Below are 17823 nucleotides of genomic sequence, written 5' to 3'. Positions count from 1 at the left end.
TCAGCTGTCCTTTGGATTTCTTATATTAACCTAAACATGTTCATTCTTCCGACTAAGTCCTCTTAGAGACCTGATGAATGTCCTGAGCGCTGTCATCTCCTCCTCCCGCCATGATTCCAACTTCAAGAAACGCACAGTGTAGGCTACGCAGTGCGCCTGAGCGGAAACTTAGGGACAATCGGATGTAGCTGGGAAGGATTAAATAACCTGTAATTATTATCGTCAACACTGTTACCGTGGTTTACTGTTACACCGGTATCCGTTACCTCCCTAGTTGTCAGACATTTAGATGAAAAGACAAGTGTTTCAAGCTTTCAGTTCTGCTCTTCTGAACCTTAAGGGCCCATGAACAAGATGTTAGGCTGATGTTGGTCAAGTCAGTTTGTTAACACTGTTTTACAGTCACACTGTGCCAAGTCAAAAGCTGAGATCAGGGAACGTGGCAATATTACTAAAAGATGTCAGACAGGGCAAGAAACATGCAATCAGACAGACAGATTGTGAACAAACCCTCCGCTTTAGCAAAACTTATTTGGAATTGAAAATGTGGGCAACAGGTGCAATAATTATTACCCAAACTGTCCGTCGCAAACATCGACCACAGTTTACAGACGGGCTTCTTCATTTAACTTTGACCTACTGGCTTTTGCCATAGTTGACCATGACTGTCAATATGGATGTTCTCACTTTCAATGTTTAGCTCCAAATAAAGTGGTTTTGATTATCTGAATGAACTGGGAAACTAATGCCCAAGTAATCATGAACCACAATCATCCTTTGATCTGAGAAAAACAACACTGCCAGTGCCAGAAGAGCCTTAGTTCACAAAATTGTATTCTCCTGAAATCTCATTCAAAATCAGCTTTATGTTACTGTAGTGACAACAACACTAGCAAACATTGTCAGCAACTTAAGAGTGACAGGAATTTAATATAAAACAAAACAAAAGGGCTTTTTTTTTCTTAAATTATTTGCAAGTGGAAATTACACATTCTTAAATTGTGAGTTTCCTGGTAAAATAAAAGCATCAAAAGCTGCAGCTGATGATCACTGGTGACCAGCAGGGATTTGAGAGTACATATGTACTGTGGAATGAGCACAGAAAGACCATGGAACTCAATGGAAGGTTGATGAATAGCACAATAACTCTTTAATGAAGTCCTTGCAGGTGGTGCTCCGGCCGATCCAAACAGCGTGAGTTCTCTGAATGTACCAATGTGGAACAAGTTCATCTGTGTTTTTCCACAGTTCTAAGTTGTCTTAGTGACTTGGAGGTTGAGGGCCCAATGAAGTAGGCTCCTCCTCATCTGAATCAAACTCCACATTCTCGTCCCTCACCCACTGGCCGCTTCGGTCTGGCAACCACCCGTCACTAAGAAATAGACAAAGCAAGATCTTCTAGATCATCTAGCAGTGAGAATGCACAACTTCCGCCAAGTGGAAAATAAGTTGTGTACCTACCTTTTCAGTTTGAGGTAGTGCTCCAGCTCTCTCCTCCTCTGCGCTGTCATGGGTTCTACCTCCTGTGTCACTGCCTCGACCTTAATGTCTGCATGTGACCCCTCACTGGCTGCACAACACACAGCATGCACAGTTAAAGCTAAATCAGATTAGGGTTTTTATCGACACAAAATCTGAAAATAAAAAAACCTTCCTGTTACAGGACCTGACAAAAACTCCAAAAAGTAACTCGGGAGAACCACTGACCTCAAAGAAAAGACAGCACCGTTAAACATCCTTTAGTCAATTTCAGCACTTAGCAAAGAAAATGTCACTTTATCTGCTCATATTATGCTAATTTTCAAGTTCATAATTGTATTTTGAGTTTTGTGCCAGAATAGGTTTGTGAGGTTTAATTTACAGAAAACATGTTTGTTGTACCGCACATTGCTGTAGCTCCTCTTTTCACCTTGTGTGTGGAGCTCTCTGTTTTAGCTACAGAGTGAGGCATCTCACTTCTGTTCCATCATGGTTGGGAGTCCCTAATGCGCAGTAAGGACTGCTAGCCAGTCAGAAGCAGAGTATGAGGGCAAGGCATGCTAGCAGCTTGTGTTAGCATTAGCTAGCATTGTAACGTGTTACAAAGTGATGCACGTTTGTCACGGAAGTAAAGATTTTGCAAACTTTGTGCACCACGAGAAGTTGTGAACAAATCACTTCTGTGATCTTCTTCCGTGTTATGATGAGGTTTTGTTTCTAAAAAAAAGACTAGAAAGTTGATTGAAAAGTTGGTTGGTTGAAACAGTTAGTTGAAAAAGTTGGTTGAAAAAGACTAGAAAGTTGATATTTTTAGGGCAGCGTACCTGCAGGCGGTAAGTGAGATATTGAACACAAAGTTTAATAGTTACAAGGCTGTTGTCCAGAACATTGTTCCTCTTTATGTACCCTTTTTTTTTCAACATTTGTGTTGCCTTCTTTGAAACTATTCGTGCCTTGTACTACTGTCCTACTTTTTACAAGTTTCTTGCTTTTTTTTAAGTTACGTCACAGTTTTTGAAGTTTTGGATACTATTTTTGACCTAGTCTTGCCTGACTTCCTTCCTTAGTCTACCATCTTTTTCCAATGTTTTGTCTCCTTTTTTCATTAGCATTTAAAGGGCATTTAAAAGGCTCTTTAGGAAATATATCGCTGACGGCGCTGCACTGTTCCTCTTTATATAGACTTTTTTCTACCAAAAATGATTAGTGCTGGTTGGGGTTTACTTGACTCAAAGAAACTATTCAAAAAGATTAAAAGAAATTATTGAAAAAGGTTTGAGAACCACTGGTTTAGGGTATGTGGGTATTTTGGCATCTGGTCCATTGTCCTGGACTAGGTGTAGTTTATTGTATGCATGACACAATAATGAGAAGAAATGTTCAAAAAAATATTTGTATCTTCATACAGACTTTTACCTGCTGTGCAGCCACCTAATGTGCTCTGTGATGAACTGTTTGAAACATCAGTTTTCCGGCATGCCTTTTTTTGTCCGGATGCTGTTTTGCTGAAAGAGTTTTCACTGGAATCTGAGCTGATTCTCAGGGCTCCTTCTCCAGGATTTGTACTTGAAAACAACAACACATTTATGTTCATTAAGCAGCGTTGTAGTTCTTTTTCTTGAAATATTTGTAGGAATCATTTTAGTGAATAACCTTTGGTTAAAACTCACCTGGTTTTAATATGGCAGCTGTTGTATGGTACAGTCTTCAATAAGGCGTGATGTGTCAGCTTCCGTGTTTGGGCCAGTAAAGGGGCTGAACACGAGGGCTTCTTAAAACACAACCAAACATCTTTTTGTAGAATTATAGAAGGTTCTCAAAAGCCACCGAGTGCTCGCTCAGAAGTCAGCTCTGCCAAATGCTCGGCCTTGTGCTGTTCATCTTTTCCACAACAAGCAACAAATTGGTTTTAAGTAGGATATCAGCTGTCGAGGTTATATGGGAGTCACAAGGGGCACCACACAATGTCCTCAACACAAGACAACAATATGACTCAACGGTCTAAGTCAGTCAAAGAAAGATTAGGTCTGTTCAGCTCATGTTCTTCTCTAAACTGTGGAGTCATTGAAATTCTGCCTGTTGCAGGATCAGGTTGAATTCCTGCATTCTAGGAAGCATTTTCTTCTTCTCCTTCATACAAATACATGCATCAAGATATGTTGAAAAGTTAGCTTAACACAAAGTTCTAAGAGGGGCCTGGGTAATCAGTCCCATGCAACTTGGGGGAGAGAGAGAGAGAGAGAGAGAGAGAGAGAGAGAGAGAGAGAGAGAGAGAGAGAGAGAGAGAGAGAGAGAGAGAGAGAGAGAGAGAGAGAGAGAGAGAGAGAGCGCGACCTCATGCTTGTGTTATGCTGTTACCAACCTGTTTTGAGTCTTCAGTCTGGACATAGTTTTCGTGGTGCCTTTTTGTCATTTCATTCTTCAACCGTGCTTTCTTACCATAGAATGCTTTTAATCCTACATAATACAACATGAAAAAGAATGAATGTTTATTGGACCTACAATGTCTAACATGTTTTCACAACAATAAGATGTGCACATAAAAAACAACAACTGAGCATTAGTCGCTCAGCAATGTAAGTTACGTTTACCTTAACTTAAAACTGCCGAATCAGAATCTAACTTTGTGATGTCAAGTCCAGACATCCCATAAAGTAACGTGATTATTGACCAAGAACTGAATCAGTGAGCTAAATTCGTCAAAACACAAGGATGTCTATTAGGGATGGGGGGAAATACTGGATACAGCATAGTATCACGATATTTTCAGTGTCAATACTGTATCAATACACAAACGCCAAGTAAGGATATTTTATTATATATGTGTTGGTCATTTAGTCTGCTTGACAATCCCATTGTTTATTATTGCAGCAATAAAATTGAAGGGATATGAACAAACAGAGAAATGTATCTTTTTACATGAAATAGATGTTGACAAATTTCTTTTTGGGGACGTCATTTAAAATTGGGAAAAATCAGAAGTTTAAAAAAAGGTTATGATTTGCTAAATATCACAGAATATTGCAATGTGTTTAAAATCGCAATAATATCGTATCGTGGCATGAGTATGGTGATTATATCGTATCAGGAGACGTGTGGTGATTCCCACCCCTACTGTCTATTATAAAGTTTCACTAGATGTCTCAAGAAAATAAAGGAAACCACCACCTAAACATAAAATAACTCAGGGAATTAACTAAACATTATAAATGAGAGTGTCTCTTTGCATTGGGTGTCACCTTCTAGATGCTTCTTTCCGTTTCTGTGGACTGTCAACGTATCAACTGTATCAAACACAGGACGGTAGGAGCACACAAGGCACGTGTATCTAGAAACAGGATAACCAGGTTGAATTTTAACTTAATGTCATCCGTTTCTACGCATCTTACAGCCAATAAAAAACTCAAGTTACAAGATTTTATTTCCCAAACATGTTCATTTCACCTTCCATTTTTCATAAGAGCTGCTTCATCTTCTGGAATATAATGAGACAAAAGATCTGCCACGCGCCGTTTCTGAAACGCAAGACAATAATATTGGTAAGCAATAGTAGAGTGGTTAACACATTGTTTACAGTTTCAGAGATTCTACTCTAACACTACAGCGAGCTAGCAGAATGCTAACCATAACAACAGGTATAATCCTTCACTAAAGTAACTTTTAGAAAAGCTTTAAAGTAAATTGTTACCTTCAGGATGTTCAACTGACTCTTGTCATCGCCCTCTCGTTTAAAAGACATAATTATTATGGTTATTAATCTGAAAACAGACGTCAGTAACAGGTTAGCATAGTTGGCTAGCTAGCTACTTCACGACAACAAGAAGCTAAATGCTGATAGCAATGTTGCGTTCCTAGTCAACGGAGGAAATAGGAAATACAAGTTCCCTTATTAAAAAATACCGTTCAGCCCAGTTTCTATGTGGTAAATTGTTTTGATCTCAGAGCTAGTTTGGCAATGGCCAATTTCTCTTACTTTTGAAAGACTATACAATTATTACAACGTCCTGACTAGACTAAGCAACTTACTATATTTTGCATTCGCTTGGTTTAGAAATGTTTGGTATACCTGTAAACATTCAACTCTTATATATTTAAAACGTGCTAAATTTGTCTGACGCTCAGAAAACATTGAACATTAGTTAGTTATTAATAATATACAGTAATTTGTTCAAGCATAGATATACTGCATGAAATTAATTTTAAAGATATAGCCAGTCTCAATTAGTTTTGGGGTTTTCCAATTTTTATGAATGCAGCGCAAGTAAAGTCTCATGGGAATTCAATCAGCTGAACTCGGCAGTCATGGCAACATGTGCAGCACACAGCTTAATCCAGGAAGCAACTTTCTCTGCAGCTTTTCAGGTTTTTGTTTGAGAGATGTGGTAGGTGAAACTTGTTGTCAAGTAAGTTAGTGTCATTAGCATAAATTCAACGGGTAACGTTAGCGAGATACAGACATAGTTTGACACTCTGAAAAAAAAAAAACGAGCTTCAACGTTAATTAGCAAGCTAGGTGAAGTTGATAGCTTAGCTGGCAGGCTAACTAGCTAAGCTGCTAGGTTGCTTACTTCGCATATATGTAGGCTAAGTAGGCTGTAAAATAGGCTGTATTCTCATGATGTCAACAACATGTAAGTTGGCTTGCAACGTACGGCAATTGTTCGGTTGCTAACTCAACTCAACTTTACGGTACATAGCTAGCTAGGTAAGTGGTTCACGACTATGTCCGGGGAGCGAGCACCTTTGCCAGCCGGGGGGAACGGCTTACTCCGCGGGGGCCGCACACGGTCTTACGGCAGTTTGGTCCGTTCTCCGCTCTCTCCGGTTCGCCAGAGACGCATTGAACACAACATTCAGCCAGGAGAAACTCTACAAGGCTTGGCCCTGAAATATGGAGTGTCTGTAAGTATTACTTTTCCTTAAGTAATTCATTGAAGCCTATATTGGAAATTAGAGCGATATCATTCCTCCACATTGAATATAGCTTTATGTAATGTTTTGGGATAAGCAAAATAAACATGAATTGTTATTTGTTAGAACTACCATATACATGTTTGTTATTGTTTTCTTTTGTTTACCTCTTATTGTGGTTTAGTGAAATAAAGTTTTGTCAAAAATCACAAGAAGTAGAGCACTTTAATTACATTTTTCAATTGTTCACTTTGCATGAATTAACTGTTTAATTGGAGTGCTGTCTTGCTCGTGATTTTAGTAAAAATAAAAATAAAAGCGAAGAGTTCTAAAGATTATATTTTCAGGGGGCGAGCTAGCTTTAGTCAAGTTAAAAAAACAGTTTACAAAAGGTTGATGAGGTAATCTTCCCTTCCAGATGGAGCAGATCAAAAGAGCGAACAGACTGTACACCAATGACTCGATATTCCTGAAAAAGTCCCTGTTAATCCCTGTGCTGTCAGACTTGGACCACTGTAATAACGGGGTGGATTTGGTTGAAGGGAACAGTGAAGAAGACTGTGCCTCTGCTCAAAATGGGCACACGGGGAGCTCCTCTGAGAGGAAACAAAATGATGGCGAAGAAAGGGTGGCAGACCTTACTCCAGTGGATTTTTTGAAAAGGTTGGATTGCTTGATAAATCAGTCGAAGCAGGCTGCTGTCAAAGGATGCCAGGAAGCAGAGCAAAGGTATGAGTACATGGCTCTCCCAGCATGTGTGTACACTGGTTGTTCTGACACAGTAATGCTTAGGGCTGCACCATATGAGGAAAATAGGCAATAACGTTGAATACCGCGATAGAGGTAGTAGCTGCTATAAGTAAACTAATATTAAAGTGTACTTTTAGTATTCTGCTAATATACATCAAACTGCTTGTTGAATTGAAATTAAATGAAAGGAAATCATTTCCAACATCTTTTATATTATTGAATTGAACAAATTGAATGTTGAGTATAAAAGGTGCCACTAAAAAAGTTACAGTAACATTTTAAAGTGCAGTTTTCTACAGATTTTCTTTCAGCCAACAACATTTTTTTTTTTTTATGTCTTTCACAATGTTTTGCAGCCTTTGGCAATGTCTATTTATGGCGGTATATACTGTATGTGCCTCATTCCTGAGCAAGTAATTTAATGTTTTGAGGACAGAACTATATTTTGCAAGCATATAAAATTACAGGAACACAAAATAATTTTGTTTGAATTAACATAAACCTATTCCGTGCTCCATAATTGTATTTACATGTTTGCTATTATCTATGTTAACATCCAGTAATATCCACTCTCACGCCGTTTACTCATGGGACCTCTCAAAAACTCTCACTGCGCGCAGGAAGACGGTGCTGCGCTCTGGTCATGTCTCCCTCGCTTGCAACCTCTGCACTCTGGTTTTGTGGCACACTTGTAACGCTGTGAAAAATGTAAGCAAGTGTGTCAAGAGTTGAGCGTGCAGAGGTTGAGAGCGAGGGAGACGTGACCCGAGCACAGCAGCATCTACAGTCTCCGTGCAGAGTTTTTGAGAGGGCCCATGAGTTATCTCTGTGAGAGGGGTTATTATTGCACGTTAATATGGATGATGGCAAACATGAAAATACATTTATTGAGCACGGAATAGGTTTGTGTTTGCTCAAGCAAAATTATTTTGTGCAAGTGTTAATTCCTGAGGTAAAAAGTTTGGCACGCTGCCTTAAAATGCATTTCTTCATGCATTTATTCTGCCGACGTTTCGCTGTGAACATTATCAAAATAAATAGTGAAATGCTTATGGAGCCAAAGTGGGCAACAGCTTTTATTTATTTACAAGTCTACTTCTAGTGGTCAGCATCTCACGGCAGCCCTGGGTGTGTGTGTGTTACTTTTCTATGTTATACCAAGTGAGTCCAATACTGAACAAACCCTTCCACCTCCCTGGCCTCCCCATTCTTATTAACCACTATCAGATCAAAAGGCATGCAGTTTGTGAGGCTGATTCTGTGAATTATATCAGTCTTAAGACTTACTTTATCTTCTCATCTGTTTATTCGTCACAGGGTTGCTGCCCTAGAAGCAGCTTGCACCAGCAGGACATCAGACTGTCGGCCGCTTACAAGGTCGCAAAGTGTCAATTTGTCTTCCAGAATGCAGCAGCAGGCATCACATGTGGCAGTGCCCCTAACTATCACCAAACTCACCAAGAAACTGAGAGACCACGAAGATGAGATATTCCAGCTGTGACATGTTGTTCTTCCTGTCGCACCCTTGATCATTAAAGAAAGCCACATCACATGGTTTGGCCTCCAGGACAGTAGAGCATTATAGATAAAGTGATCCTGCTGCTGAATGAACCTAAAGTATTTTCATATTTGCCATATTTAATGTAGACCTTGACAGGTTTTTGAAAATGAACACTGCACTTGTAGTCTTATTTGTTTCGTGAGACAAACTGTAGATGATGTGTGAGTTTAGCTGTGTTTAGCATGTTTTCAACAGCAGGAAACCAGAGTGTGAAATATTGAAACTGAGATTTCGCAGTCACAAGTTGCTTCAGTCATATGACTCTTCATATTTACAACCCAACAAGTGGTTTGTGTGTAATGCTACCTCACAGCCCGATAATGCAAAGATGGCCAAGTTTTGTGACTAAAACCTTTTATTCATAGTATGAATATATATAGACATATATGTTAACTGGAATATTACTGGAATATTAGCACAATGTTGCTCATGAATTGAGCTCTGTTACTGCTGAAAGAATTACATTATAATGTAGCCAAAATTTAGAAAAGAGACATTTTAGAATGTTTTGGAAGCAATATTTTTATTATGTCATTCATATTTCCTTTTATTTATTAGTTTTTTGGGACAAAAATCCTGTGTGTGTACACTCACACACATGTTTACTGAAACATTTGATCTTTAAAAAACACTTCTGTAACGTAATGGTTTAAATGACATTTCTCCACATTGTTGCTTACACAAAGAAGAAAATATGTCATCATTTAAATGCAAAATTACAATATTTGACTATTCCATATGGTGGAGTGTCAGTCAGGGCTTAATTTATTCCCTCCACGTCTGTTTTAATTATTTCTTTGTAATATTAAACCCTAAGAACAACACTTGTTTTAATCTCAGCCAATGTCTGTGATCCAATCTTCAGCAAAAAAGGAATTATAGGTTTAACATTCAACACCATTTAAGAGTCAGTCTTTTTGTTGATTCTTCTAAAAATGTGTTGAAGCTGAGATTGCAAAGTGTCGGTCTAAGTAATTTTCTACTGTGCGATTATTTGCTTTATTATTGGCTGCATTGACTTCCAGGCACTTTAGTAAATACTGTGCATTGAGTTGCTGAAGCGGCGTCTCGACCAACAGATGGCAGTGCTGTATTACAGTGGCATTGTTCCCTGTCTGTTCTCTTTGTGAAATCTTTCCAGCTGTTCTAACTCCTCCTCCTCCAGATAACCTAACATCAGTAATTCTATGTGAAACAGGTCAACGTCTCCGATATTTCACATTGGATGACATTTCATAATCTAAAACAGTGGATATAGTATGAACCAATTTATATTCAAGTTTGGTTTTGTCTCAATAGACAAGTGTATATATATATCACAATTATACAGTATCATCTCGAAACATTAAAATCTTGAGTAATGATAGCACGTTAAATTTAACTCGGAATCCAGAGCACAAATGTAACGCACTGAGTCAACCAACTTTTATGTTTTATTCCCATATGTTCTTTGAGAACAATAGGGCAGCGGTTTTGTTCTCCAATCAATTGTCTTACGTTCTTACGTTGCAAGTCCTCCGCAGCGGTAAGACCAATTGTGTTCAACAGGTCTGAGTCTTAGCTGAGTCTGCCTGTTGATCTCCCAGTGTCTGTCTGTAATTGTAATATTTCTATGTCATATTGTGCCGTCCTCCATAAGTTTGTCGAGTCCTTTGCAGATCTTGGTAAGGTGGTCTCGGAAGGGGCCGCTGGGCTCGTACAGTTTGGTCAGGAGCTCTGGGTCAGAGAAATGGTTGAAGACGTGGTTGATGCGACCGTGGGATTTAGGGGTGAGGTGGGAGTTGACTAGCTTCAGCAGCAGATCCCTGCAGCTGGTCAGGAGTTCTGCCATCACTGCTTTATCAAAGGTAAAATCCACCTGCACCAGCCGGGAAATATAATGTCAGAATGTTACTGTTAGGGTTCATCTCCCATATCTTAATTGGATAAAAGACATAATCCAAAAGGGGATTTTTAACTGTCAGATGACTTGATAAATATATTAATATCAAACTCATGTGTTCTGTATTAATCAAGTCTTTTATTGGGATATCTTTCCTTTCTTAAAAGTAATATGAAATACAAAAGTTCACTTAAAAGCATATACGTGTATTTATTTTATCTAGAAATGACAACTTTTCTTGCAGTTGTCATTTAGATCTAAAATTTAAAAGGGGTACTATACAAACCTATTTATATTCTGTCATGTTATGAAAGCAGCGATTGATAAATAAATGAAGGTCCTTGAGTTTGTAGTTGGACTTAAATGAAACCAAAGACTTCATAACAATTCTCCAAATACAGAACACAGGAATAGACTATAGTGGATGTTACAGTTTTCTGGTAAGTGCAGCTGTTTTTAATGAACTTGGACATTGTCTCCGTGAACAATCAGACTACTGGTGTCATATTATTGAGTTATTTATCTCTTTGATTGATCAGAGGAAAGCCTTTAAATAGGGCTGCTCATTTATGGAAAAAATCATAATCATGATTACTTTGGTCACTGTTGAAATGATTACTTAACATGATTAGTCATTGTCTTTTGGAAAGATTATTGAACCTAAAAAATAGACAGTGAAAACACATTGAAGTGTTACATTTACCTTAATACTATTGCCATTTGAACATGTTTTTATTTTTTACAGAACATAAGACAAAATAACGAGTATACTTGCAAAATGTATTGTGCAAAATAATGTATTGTACCTTTTGTGTGATCATTGGGAGCAGAACTTGTTATCGTCAGTTACATTTTGATTAGTTGCACAACCATACATGCTAAAACCCGCATATTAACAATTGATAATTTGGAAACGTACCTCGTAAAAGCTGATGGCCGTCATGGCCCCTTGGTGCAGCTTCTTCTTAAAATCGGTGGCCACTCCTAGCTCCTCTGTGCTAAAACGGTTGTTCCTAAACAGCAAGCCAATCTTCACGGCAATCTTGACCAAGTCTTTGATCACCTTCTGGGCCTCTGTTTTATTACCAGAGTACTCTTTGGAGACGCGGTACAGTTCATCCAGGATCTCGCTGGTGTTGTCGTCAATGAACATTTGGACAGAGCTTTTGGTGGCCATGGAGCTCAGGATCTTCTTCTGCGCCCTCAAGGCCATGTCCTTGGAGCTGAAGGAGTCCATGGTTGCCTGAATTGTCAGAGAGACAAGGCCAAAGACAGTTTAGTGATTAAAACTTCAGTAGTACATGCTTAATTAGTACCTTCCCAACATTTGTGAGAAGTAACAGGCTACAATTGGACTGACATTAGCAAACTGCACACAATACTCCCAAACTCAGAGACACATTTGCATTTCCCGCTTTCTCAGATGAGATTGTGAGTTCACTAGTGTGTATTAGACAGAAGTGTTACACCCAAAATGTAGATGTCTCTGCAGATGGAACGTATTTCCTGTCACTGTCTGTCCATACATGACACCAGATTACAGCTAACCAATAGGAATGGTTGTGCTGCTTTTCTCCATTACATGAATACAAGTGCTAAATGTAAGCGTGAGTACCCATGCAACAAAAAAAATAAAGATATTCATAGACTCAGCCTTTAAAGAAGAGGAAGAACAACTTTCACATCTGTTTGCTGCTTGGAACAATTTCATGTCTTTTACTGGCAGAAGAGCAGCTCCAGTGGACTAGTTGGAGGTTAAATGCCATGTTCAAGGGCCAACCGATTGTTTTTATGGAGGATTGGGGAGGGCAACACATGTTCACCTTTCTTATCCACCTTTCCAAGATGATCTGGGGATTTGCACTGGCCTCTCTAACCATCAGATTGCCAACTATCCAGTACATTTCTGTGAAACAAATGTTAACAATTTGCACTCAAAGTTTTCACCCTTTTATAAAAATAGAAAGTAAAATTAAGTAAGTAAATTTATATCTACACAGTGCTGAATTAAAAACACATCAACACATCAAATTCGAAGCCTGGCTTTTCTGTAATATTAGCTCCAGTACGTGTTTGTTTTTGTATCTGGCATGCACATATGATGCCAACAAGGGAAAAGTACCATGGAAGGGACTCCACAAAGGCTTTTAATTTCTCCACTGAGACTTTTACCACACATAGCATCCATCACAGAGAAACCCATGGGAGGTCATCAGCATGCATACTGCACATTATGATCCAACTACAAAACCCACTGTTTATCTTTGATTGTCAACACAGTTTGAATTAATTCCTTTTTAATTACATTTAATTTCCGCTAATCTCAAACAAGCAGGCGGATTTGAAGTGAATCATTCACAGAGGAAGGCTACTTTTTTATTTTATTTAGCTGATGAGCGTACAAAGACTAGGCAAACAAAATAATGTTAAATTCTTAAATCAGAATAACAAATATTGAAAGGATCAGATAACTCACAATTGATGAAGCACATGTATGTCATTGTAGAATACATGATAGATAAGTAGTCATCTCACAATCACACAAATGCACACATAACAAATTGAAGTCTTGACTCCTGCTCCACCTTAGTCCAAAGTATTTGCGATGAGTTAGACAGGATCAACAAAGATGTACGGTATCTGTTGCATACATCAGTGCCATTGTGGCTTCTGTGCATCCTCTCTTTACTTCCTGTGTCATCTGTTCTTGCATTCTCAAATATAGCTGGCTTGTTAAAACAGTTACTTGTTACTACATCTTTCGGCGTAATCTTCTGCACTAAATCCCACTCCTGGCTTGTGTGGACAGGTATTTGAGGGAAGCAGGATGGCTGCATAGCTGAGGCAGGCCCACGCCTGCTTTTCCCAGATTGCATTAGTGGCAGGGTAGAATCAGAAAGTGAGCACCTCAAACCCACCGGCTACCTTAATCACTTGCTTGGAATCTGCTTTTGTGCAAAACAACAGCTGTTATTGAAACACCCTGCGCATTAGCAACAGCATACTGTCCATAAGCTGTCAATTAAATGACTGCCTGATGGTTGGTTTAATGTTTCTTTCATGCTTGTTTAATAGGGATGTTACGATGCATCATGAATCAGTTAAAATTTAATATAAATGTGTAAATATTACAACCCGTTAAGATTTAAAAAAATTAATTGCGATGCAATATTTATTGGCCTAAGGTGTAATCTACTTTTGATATCATTTGTTTGACTTCCAATGTCCATACTTCTTAGTTCATTTATTTGACGAGATTTCTTTTCATATTTATTTAGTTATTTTACTGTGTGATTGATTTTTTTTTTTATTGATTTTTTTTATTGATTTTTTTTAGGATCAAATACAATTTCAGTACATCTGTAATTTGCACAGTTGATGTAAATCAATGAATATTCTTGTATAGGAATATCTTTGTCTGCAGCTCATTCTGTTAAAAAACAATTGTGAGAAAATCGTGTTGTGAACGTAAAATTGTAAATCGAATTGGGAGTTGAGTGTATCGTTACTTCCCAGCTTTTATACTAATTAGTTACGGAAATGGTAGTCTATATCCACGTCGTTGCTCTTTTGTAAATTGGAAATTCCGCCGGATGTCCCTCTTTTCGGCTGGATGTCCAGTACCTTTCCCTTTTGTGTTTCCATTTTAAACTCCGGTGGATGTTTGAGGACTATAGTTACCTGCTCCTCAGATCTCTGCGGGGTGAATCCAGACAGCTAGCTAGACTAACTGTCCAATCGGAGTTCTCTGTTGCACGACTAAAATAACCTTTGAACGTACACGTTCCACCTAAACAAGTTCCTTCCTATTCCTAAATTCCTGTTTTGCAGCGGCACCTCGGCTTCATTTGGCGCTTAGCGACGCCCATGACGATTGTGAGTGCAGTTTAAAGAAATGCTAATAAACCAGAGCATGTTTTTCTCCCATCCCGGAATGCTGTGTGGACTAGTTAGACCCTCCTCCGCAGTGCTGTGGAGGAAGGTCTGGTCAAATTCTCGTTGTCCGACTCCAGTGACGCTCAGCGCAAACGGATCCATGGCTCACCAATAAATTTGCGTTAATGTGTGCACCCCAATCCCAGCAGCAACATCCCTAATAAGCAACCAGTCACTTTTATAGCCCATCTCACTGGGTTCCATTTTACATGCACAACCATTCGTTTTGAACAAGTGTCACGTTTCTAATGGCTCGCGTTGTTACAAAAGCTTTGGGTTCCCTGTGGGGAATTAAAGAACATTCATTAGATTAATTTCCCTTAACGGTGATAATGGAAGTGGAGCAGCGTGATAACTATTTCAGATTCATGCTTCAATCTCATTTATTTGCTAAAAAGACTACAGGGATTTGAGGGACATGCACAGTGTGTAGTCATCCGCCAGTATCCCACATAGGGAAAATGTTAAGTCCTCAGCTGGAGCTTGGCTGCTTGGCTTTTTGTGCTTCTACGTTGTTTGTTTTCGTGCCGATCAGTGAGAAGGTTGAGGATCTTTGGAGAGCCCTGAAACATTTGTTTGATACAGCAGCACATTGCCATGAAACCACTTTCCTGTAATGGACGTCAGTCACATCGAACGCTTCCAATGTTGAGCATTAATTTCGCGGAAGAGATGGATTGAAGGAGGCTTTTAAGCGTTGGTTCGTTGTTGACATCAAACAGCGAGTGACTGCATTATATGTTCAAGTGTTTGTTTCTCTCCCAAATGCCTGCTGGATATTAAAAAGCACCTGGGCACTGTGTGAGATCTGAAGAACCAGAAGAGCAAAATAAAAAAAAATAAAAAAGCAGAAGTGTAACTATCACAGTTGAGATAATTCATACTGTGATTCAGAGTTACTGCAACAGCCAGGCGGTGCGGCGTCTTTAAATGCTAGGTTAATGGACAGTCAGAGAGTGAGAGTGCTGATTGGTGAAGCCATCTAGGCTGGCAGGAGAGGAAAATATTTAGCATTCCTTAAATGACTCAAGCATTGAGCCTCAGTGTTTGCCTACATGTATGAACGTGTGGATTTGCATTTTTTGACTAAAAGTTGTTTCCAGTTGTTTTGGGATTAAGGTGTTTTTGTGACTAAATCAAATTGTTTTCTTGTGTGTCCTCACTCTTTCTAGCAATGGTGCTTGTGTATAAAGATAAATCCTCTCACAGGGCATAGTGAAGCCCCTTTTGACTCAGCCAATCTAAATGTGCCTCGTACTGTTACTCGAGCCGCTGGGCCGCGACACCGTTAGCTCGACTGTCCTCCTCACTGACTCTCATCATCAGGCCTGGGGACGGGTTCAGTGGAGACAGAGTTGTAGCTGGTGAGTGGATGGGGTTAGGTCTCTGTTAGCTGCTCCGCAGCCTTTTATCAGATTGAACAATGAGAATGTTCCAGTGAAAAAAACAAAACAACAATAATAAAGCCATATTACTCAGCTGAAAACAAGGCTACTGTTGAAAGGTTATCACTTAGCTACAAGGGAGGTTGTATTGAGCTGGTAGAAAGTTTTATTTTCTCCTGATGAAGAACCAAACAATAACCATTAAACTACAGGATTGTTGTGTCCTTAGACAGCAGTCTTCTTTGCAAGATGAGTATTGAGCCCAGGATGAAACGCCAGCTGTGTGTTCTGAACTGGGGCAACAGGGCTAAAAGTTCACATGTGTAGATCTTGTTTTCTCTTACTTCAGTGGCATATTGATTTCTTAATGTAAATGTTTAAGATTTAGGTTGATATTTAGTTTTGAAATAGTTAGTTGGATGGTGATGGCGCAGTGGATGTGACACATGTCTTTGGCGTGGGAGATCTGGGTTTGATTCCCACTGTGATACATCAACCAATGTGTCCCTGAGCAAGACACTTAACCCCTCGTTTCTCCAGAGGTGTGCAACCTCTGAGATATATATATATATATATAAAGTCACTTTGGATAAAAGTGTCAACTAAATGACCTGTAATGTAAAGTTTCATTTGACTAATGTTATGTTTTATGTGCTTTTAAGTAACAGACTAAAAAGCATTTGGAAATCTTCCGAAAGCACATATTACAGTTTCTCTTTCAACATTGCACAACTCTTACAAATAGCCGTTGCTAAACCCCGCCACCCATCTACGATGCCTCAAAAGAGAAGCGAAACAGGCAGCAGAGGCCCAGAGTTTGTATCTGTCCCTTGTATCTGCACTACAATGTGAGTGACATTGCACCCGTTCACTATATATGACTTTATCAATGACTTAACGTGCTTCAAGTCAAAGTAGGCCAGTGAATATTGGATCAGTCTACCGTCTGGAGAGTTGAATTGAGCAACTCCCAACTTGTGCAAACAACAGTGTGAGCTCTACATCTGTGCATTTTACTGTAACTTGTTCCAGCATGACTCTGAGCATACATGCATATCTCCCAACCCGCGCTTAAGATGGGGAAGTGGAGAGCGGTCACAAATATTGTTCCAATCATCCCGCTACTCAGTCTGTCTCTTCTGGTTGCCAGCGATGTAAAAAAAAGAAAAGCAGAACTAAACACTTATCTGGACCTAGAAGATTTATTTATTTTATGGTCACATGAACACGGCAGAAGTTCTCTTACCTGTGTGTGTTGAGTCCCCCTCCCTCTTGGTGTGTGTCAGATATCTCTCTCTCACTCTGCTCTGTGTTTCAGGTTGACAGCACAGTCCGGTTGATTTAATGACAGCACTTTATCTTCACCACGAGCAGAACCAAAACCTGAAAAAACTGCCCTCCTGCCGCGCTTCTGTCAGTGCTTCCACCCTGTCTTAAGATAATGTTGAGTTGTACTTCCTCAAGGAACTAACTTGCTATGACACACCTCTTTCTCTCTCTCTGTGTCTCTCTCTCTCTCTCTCTCTCTCTCTCTCTTTCTTTCTTTCTACCCTCTCTCTACCCTATCTTTTGTTTCCCTCTGAAATTTAAATTCAAAGTCTTCAAACCCCCTGTATTTCTCTCTTGCCCTTGCTCATCACACCTTGGCACCCTGTGATCCGGTCTGTTCCTCTCCCTGCTCGTCTCTGTCTGTATGGCTGACGTTGTGCCTCTGCTTGTTCTGACAAGTGAAAACCCCAGAAAGAATTTAGCAATGATCCAGGGATGCAGCCAGTTGATAGGGGAGTGGCTTTACCCCTTGTTTTGTGTTCACCTTGGTTGGAATGCAGCTCCTGTCAGTGCGGCTGAGCACCCTGTCCCTCCCCATGTGTCTCCTATTCAAGGTAGAATCAAAACAATGAGTAGCCAGGAGTGTGTGT

General features: G+C 39.5%; 3 protein-coding genes across 6 annotated transcripts; 1 reads left to right on the top strand and 2 right to left on the bottom strand.

The window, feature by feature from the left end:
* Positions 1 to 823: 823 nt before the first annotated feature.
* On the bottom strand, positions 824 to 6263 carry scnm1 (sodium channel modifier 1). 2 transcript variants are annotated; one of them, XM_034873995.1, is made up of 9 exons: positions 6128 to 6263; positions 5168 to 5200; positions 4924 to 4994; positions 4719 to 4807; positions 3842 to 3936; positions 3150 to 3250; positions 2896 to 3044; positions 1462 to 1570; positions 824 to 1372 (listed from the first exon to the last, which is right to left on the bottom strand). In XM_034873995.1, exons 3-9 carry the CDS (start codon positions 4935 to 4937, stop codon positions 1261 to 1263), a joined length of 669 nt encoding a protein of 222 aa, XP_034729886.1. In that variant the 5' UTR covers positions 4938 to 4994; positions 5168 to 5200; positions 6128 to 6263; the 3' UTR covers positions 824 to 1260. The 2 variants fall into 2 exon arrangements, with proteins under 2 accessions (XP_034729886.1, XP_034729884.1); XM_034873993.1 differs by lacking the exon at positions 6128 to 6263 and having other exon boundaries at positions 5168 to 5354.
* On the top strand, positions 5712 to 9262 carry lysmd1 (LysM, putative peptidoglycan-binding, domain containing 1). 2 transcript variants are annotated; one of them, XM_034873997.1, is made up of 4 exons: positions 5712 to 6132; positions 6177 to 6381; positions 6809 to 7119; positions 8458 to 9262. In XM_034873997.1, the coding sequence occupies exons 2-4, from the start codon at positions 6202 to 6204 to the stop codon at positions 8639 to 8641; spliced, it is 675 nt and encodes a 224-aa protein (XP_034729888.1). In that variant the 5' UTR covers positions 5712 to 6132; positions 6177 to 6201; the 3' UTR covers positions 8642 to 9262. The 2 variants fall into 2 exon arrangements, with proteins under 2 accessions (XP_034729888.1, XP_034729887.1); XM_034873996.1 differs by having other exon boundaries at positions 5713 to 6381.
* Positions 9263 to 9482: 220 nt separating this feature from the next.
* tnfaip8l2b (tumor necrosis factor, alpha-induced protein 8-like 2b) lies at positions 9483 to 17619 on the bottom strand. Of its 2 annotated transcripts, XM_034874839.1 has the most exons (3): positions 17151 to 17619; positions 11503 to 11826; positions 9483 to 10559 (listed from the first exon to the last, which is right to left on the bottom strand). In XM_034874839.1, exons 2-3 carry the CDS (start codon positions 11818 to 11820, stop codon positions 10317 to 10319), a joined length of 561 nt encoding a protein of 186 aa, XP_034730730.1. In that variant the 5' UTR covers positions 11821 to 11826; positions 17151 to 17619; the 3' UTR covers positions 9483 to 10316. The 2 variants fall into 2 exon arrangements, with proteins under 2 accessions (XP_034730730.1, XP_034730729.1); XM_034874838.1 differs by lacking the exon at positions 17151 to 17619 and having other exon boundaries at positions 11503 to 11864.
* Between the last annotated feature and the right edge of the window lie 204 nt (positions 17620 to 17823).

Source organism: Etheostoma cragini, chromosome 6 (assembly GCF_013103735.1).
Source record: "Etheostoma cragini isolate CJK2018 chromosome 6, CSU_Ecrag_1.0, whole genome shotgun sequence".
In the NCBI taxonomy this organism is placed as follows: Eukaryota; Metazoa; Chordata; class Actinopteri; order Perciformes; family Percidae; genus Etheostoma; species Etheostoma cragini.
This window is presented reverse-complemented; position numbering and strand designations above follow the sequence as displayed.